The sequence below is a fragment of the Arachis duranensis genome, chromosome 3, assembly GCF_000817695.3.
Source record: "Arachis duranensis cultivar V14167 chromosome 3, aradu.V14167.gnm2.J7QH, whole genome shotgun sequence".
Taxonomy (NCBI): domain Eukaryota; kingdom Viridiplantae; phylum Streptophyta; class Magnoliopsida; order Fabales; family Fabaceae; genus Arachis; species Arachis duranensis.
This window is the reverse complement of record NC_029774.3, coordinates 121,795,528-121,801,524: the sequence shown is the minus strand read 5'-3', so window position 1 is coordinate 121,801,524 and position 5,997 is coordinate 121,795,528. Positions and strand designations below refer to the sequence as shown.

At 30.9% G+C, this 5,997-nt stretch overlaps 1 protein-coding gene across 1 annotated transcript; it reads right to left on the bottom strand.

The window, feature by feature from the left end:
- Positions 1 to 574: 574 nt before the first annotated feature.
- On the bottom strand, positions 575 to 2,282 carry LOC107480857 (AT-hook motif nuclear-localized protein 15). Its single transcript, XM_016101050.3, has 2 exons — positions 1,927 to 2,282; positions 575 to 1,842 (listed from the first exon to the last, which is right to left on the bottom strand). The coding sequence occupies exon 2, from the start codon at positions 1,784 to 1,786 to the stop codon at positions 812 to 814; it is 975 nt and encodes a 324-aa protein (XP_015956536.1). The 5' UTR covers positions 1,787 to 1,842; positions 1,927 to 2,282; the 3' UTR covers positions 575 to 811.
- Positions 2,283 to 5,997: the final 3,715 nt, after the last annotated feature.

Sequence of the window (5,997 nt, the reverse complement as noted above, 5' to 3'; positions counted from 1 at the left end):
CTTCATGTCTATAACTAGTTGTGCCACACTAAATTATTTTTTTAAAACCGTAAATGATTATATTGGGTAGATTTGTCTCTAAAACAAGAGTGGTTCAAACTATGGTCCAAAATTCAGTGCCGACTTCAAATCTAAGAGGTGCCGGATTCCTGCATAATATAGTTGAGATTACCCAGCTCAGTCTCTAAATCGAGCTGGGAAAGGTTCATGATCTGACCCTACCATATATATGATTCCTCTCTTGAGACAAGAGGAAAATAATAAACAATAAGAACTAGCTAGGCTAGTTATTTCAAGAGAATTGAATGGCTAGTGTCCAACACATAATTAATACTTGCTGCAAGTAGTACCCATGCAATCAAATGAGGAAAACAAGGGAGGAGTCAAAACAATTAACAAACAAAGTACACTTACCACATAGAATAGAATATAGGAGGAGCGGTAGGAGCCACCAATTAATCATATTCCCTTCACGGTTTTCATTCTCACCTACACAATCATAACTCAACTCTTCCACCACAAGAGATATATTGAAAGAAAAAGGGAATTGAAGATAGCAGGTGCAGAAAAAGAGTACAAATAAAAACATATCTGAAGATTAAATTACTACTCGCGAGTTCCTTTGAAGCAAAGCAAAATATTGAACTAACAAAAGAAAAAGCTAAGGTTCCTCATCATCCTAACTACCTTGCTAAGAAAGAAAGAAAACCGTCACTGCACAAAAGTACAACAAACAAGTCAGTTATTATGATGAAAGAGATATATCACAACAACATTTCACTTCATTTCGTCCCATTCCGTTGTCGTCCCTTTAGAAAGATGGAGGCTGCGGAGGACGAGGCGGTGGAGGTCCCCAGAAAACATCATGTGCCGCCAATTGACCATTGTGCATCAAATTCGGTGGCAAATTGTACATCCCCACAGAACCACCACCCTCACCCAAACCACCCCCTTGAGAAGAAGAACCTCCTCCACTGCCACCACCAGCAGCAGCACCGCCACCGCCACCACTCACTCCTCCTGAATGTTGCTGCTGCACTTGCATTTCTTCTTCAACTTGTTCATCTTCCACAAGCGGTAACCGTTCATAAGTAGCATTGGCAAAGGTTGCGGCAATCACCATTACAGGGCCCGAAGCCACCAAGGAACCCACAACAGTTCCGCCAACCACCTGCCCCTGACCGCCGGACAGGTAAACGGTGAGTCCGGTGGCCCCGGGAGGAGAAGGAGCGGGCAGGAAAGCGCCGTTGAGTGAGAGTATCTCGAACCTTCCATGGAGAGTGATGACGCCACCGGGAGCAGCGGGTTGGCGGAGCGTGACGTTTGCAACAATGCCGCTTCCACTGAGGACCGACACACCTCGATGGCGGCGGTTGGCGAAGGTGGCGATGCTCTCAGCGACGTCGGAGCCGCTGCTGATCTCAAGAACATGGCTGCGGAGTGCGTTGGGGCTCTCTTTGGTAATGACAACTGGGGGTTTAGGCTTGTTCTTAGATCCCGGAGGCCTGCCACGTGGCCTTTTTCCGCTGCTTCCTGGTCCGCTTGCCGGGTCTGCAGGGTTGTTGTCGTCTCCCCTTGCTCCAGCAGCGGCACCGGTGTCTCTGCTCTCGTCTTCTTCGGTGTTGGGGTTGGTGTTACTATTGCTGCTGTTTGTTGGAGTGTTGTTGTTGTTGGTGGGAGTGTCCAGGAACTCCTGTTCTCTTCTCAGGTGCACTGATGGGGACGCTGAGATTGAGTCGGTTGCCCTCATAGCCACATTATTCCCAGCCCACCATCGATTCGCCATGTTCAAGTTTAATTTAAAGAAAAAGAAGGTTTTACTTTGTTTGTTTGTTTAGCTATCTGGAAAGAAAGAAAGAAAGAAAACGAAAGATTGAGATCTGTATTATCGGATAGATAAGAGGGGAAGAGAAGAGAAAAGAGAACCTTATCCAAGTGGCAGGGCCTTATCTGGGAACCGACCAAGAGAGATTTGCATGTAAACCCTAATTAAACACATATAGGAAGGAGGTGCAGCCGGTGTTGAGGATTTGAGGAGAAGAAGTGATGAAAGGTGGTGCGTGGTGTTTGTGTAGAAAAAGAAAGTAAGGCGGGTTGCTGCGTTCAATGTTTTCAACTTCCCAAGCAAGCAGAGCCCCATCCACTTGTGTCACCTACTCACTACCCACCTGAATCATCATGATCAATGCCTCCTTCCCACACCCACACCTCCCCATCACTCTTCGCCCTCAACTATTCACACTAATTTCCAAATGCAATCAACAACAATACGGACAATTTCACACTTCTTACTTCTAAGCCATCCATCTTTTTCAATACTTTCTTTTTTAATCCCAACCTCAGATAATTACACTCTTTTTTTATTAGTTTAAAAATATATCTTTTATTATTATTATTAACAACGCAACTAATAATTTCAACCGTCAAACAAAACAGCAGAAACTTTTCAAACACTATATTTTTCCTCTTTTTTTATTTCAATAGTCAAAACATTTACTTTCTTAATTAATCGTGATTTCAAATACATATATATTTTGAAATAACGACTTATAACTTTTTATATTATTATATTAAAAAAATTCAATTAATATCCTCGTATTGGGAGAGAATAGGGGGCATGGAAGGGTATCCACTTCCATCGAGTGGCGTTGCCATGTCTGGTAAACCGTAAACCCATTAAATTTAAGAGATAAGTGGTGGACACAGCTGCACAAGTTTTAATATTTTGAGAATATTTTGGTGTCTACAAAATTTTTGTTTAATTTACTAAAAAATAAAAAAGTAAAATGCGATTCACCTTTTAAACTTTAAATCTTGTGATAAATATTAAGTACCATAAAAAGACTTTATATTATTGCTCTCCTAATTTCAAGGTCTCGTGATCAATAGTACTAGTTAAGAAAGGAGAAAGTCCTTACTACTCTAACTAGTTAAATTCATTGATGCTGAAACAAAAGTGGTTATGATTTGGAGCATTCGAAAATGAAAATTAAAATTAGCCATGGTATTGGTTGTGGATGTATATTTATCCAATTCAATTATATAAGATATATGTTAAAATAATTAATTTTTACATAAAATATATTTTTAAATATAAAAAATATATTAAAAATAAATTAATTTACATATATATATATACGCAAATATATAATAATGAATTTGATTATTGATTTTTAATGTATATATTACGTTTTTTTTATCCAATTACGTTGTGTATTGGGCCAATGGTTACAATAGTATTGTACTGAATTGTATTATTTGAATGTGAATTGAATGGGAGCGAGATTTGCACTTGTACTTTCTGGATAGAGACAGAGGAGACACTGCTCGAGTACCTCGTGGGACTCTTTCTTCGCACCTGGGGCTTCCCTAAAAAGATAACGACACCATCATTGAGAAGTGGTCAATAGGATCCTGTCCCAAAATTATTAATTCTACAACATTATATATTTACCACCTCTATTTGTATTTTATTTGCATTTTGCATTCCATAACCTACAAGTGTGTGCCGAAATTGACTAACCTGCATGAAATTTATCTATTTTGATCTCAACAAAATTTAAATCAAATATTTTAGTTTTTAACTAAAATTAATTAATTTATTAATTTTTAATATTTAATTTCATAAATTATATTAATTTTTGACTTATTTTATTTCTCTATTTGTAAAATATATATTATTTTATAATTTTTTTAAAAAAATAATTTATTTTAAATTTTTTGTGTTAACTCATATTAATTTTATCTATTTTTTGAAAAAAAAACAATTTTTTTACAAAAATACCCTTCAATAATTCTTTAATTATTAAATATGATTTTACCAAAATTTTTGATAATAATTATAATTATAAAAATTAATAATTTTTTGATATCAATATATATTATTTTAACATTAAATAAAAAATCTTGGTAAAATTATTTTTCGATATCAATATATATTAATTATTATACATATTCACAGTGGTAAGATTTTTTTTATTTAATGTTAAAATAATATATATTGAAATAAAAAAATTAATAGTAAAATATAAAAATAATTGTTAACAAAAATTTTGGTAAAATCACAATTTAATAATTAAAAAATTATTGAAAGGTATATTAAAAAAATTAATTTAATTATTAATTTTTTAAAAATATTTTGATAAAAGTACGATTTAATTAATAAAAAATAATTAATTAAAGAATATTTTGGTAAGTAAAATTTAATGAGAAAAATTTTTTTTTGTTAAAGAGTATTTTAAAAAATAATTTATTTTTTCTTGAAAAATAGATAAAGTTAACATTTGTTAACACAAAAAATTTAAAATAGATCAAATAAGAGATTTTTTAAAAATTATAAAGGAGGAAAATGTATATTTTACAAATAAAATAGAAAAAATGTCATTTTAGCATCTCTTAAAAAAGAGAACGGAGTAAAATTTTCTCATGAAAGAATTAGACTATTACAAACATAAAAAAGTTTCAAACTAAAATACCTATTTTTTATTAATTAGAGATAAAGTTTCATTTTAGTACAATCACCCAAATCATCTTACAATAGTTTTAGAAATCACTTCTACCTCTCTTTAGTCTTATTATCTACTACAACATAGACAATGGATGAAAGAGGCTAAGAGAGAGAATAAAATTAATGCTAAATAGGCTGGATAAAATAATGCTAATGAAACTGTACCAAAAATGGATGAAAGAACACAGGAAGCAACTATTGAAACTGAAGCACAGAAAAATGATAATCGAGACTGGAATACAAAAGAGTTCATAACAGTTGGCTACAAGTAATATGAAAGATGTTGAAACTAGTAGTAGAGAAACTCAACCATAAACTCCTGTAACAACCAACAATGTAGAAAGCTATTCATAACTTATTTATTGTGCTTGAAATACTGCAAGAGACTACTTTCAAATTAAAATTTATAATCCAAATAAATCATACTTGTGTAAAGGAGTTTGGATTTAGCCTGAGTTATCAATGTTGAATGACAACCAAGTTAGAAAAGAGGCTCATTACTTAACCTCATTTGACATATGAAGAGGCATTTGATTACATAAAGTTGAATTTAATGTGATATGCAGTGATTAAATAATTTACATAATTCTTAAGCTATCAAGGAAGAGATGTATTGATAATGAGAAGGTCTAATATGATAATGAAATATTAATTTTTTTGATAATGAATACTTTTTTAAATTAATTTGTCTTATAATGGATAATTTGGAGATTAGTTTGTCTAACAATTAATATTTTAAGAGATTAAATTGATTATAATTTGTTTCAGATCAATTTATCTCATTTGTACACGTAACACTTAATGTGTGATGTAATAACTTAACGTGATATATAAAATAGTTCGGTTAGAAATTAATAGAGTAAAATAGGTCAGAGACCAATACAACTTATAAAATAAAATATTAACAACTAACAAACTAATTAATTTTAGTTAAAAACTCAAATGTGTAATCTAAAATTTTTTTAAGATCAAAATAAGTAAATATTCTAAATATTTTTAACACTTCATAATTTTTTCAATTTATCGAGTTATAAAACATAAGTCATGCAAGTTAATTTTTATATTTGTATTATTAATATTATTCCTAATATTAATTTTTAAATACCTATAACACTTTAAGATTAAATTATTACTAATATTCGTTAGATATGCATATTTTTCATGTTCAACAATATTTTAATAAAAAAATAAAAATTAATTTTTTAACATATTTGGACACATACTAATACAAACGTGTCAATGTTTTTTATTTTATTTTTGGTCGAAATACTTAACTTATATTTAATATACAACAAATTGTCTAAAGCATTTAATATAATTAATAAAAAATACATTAAAATTATTTAAAAATTAATTTATATTTTAATTAATATTAATAAAATCTTAATATATATTATAATAAATAATATCTTTAATCACTTTTTAAAAAAATTTAATCAAATATTTTAATTTTTAATAAATTTTGATTATTAAATTAATATTTAAATTTA

Excerpts from the sequence above, each read along its gene's own strand:
- LOC107480857 (XM_016101050.3), bottom strand. The coding sequence starts at position 1,786 with ATGGCGAATCGATGGTGGGCTGGGAATAATGTGGCTATGAGGGCAACC.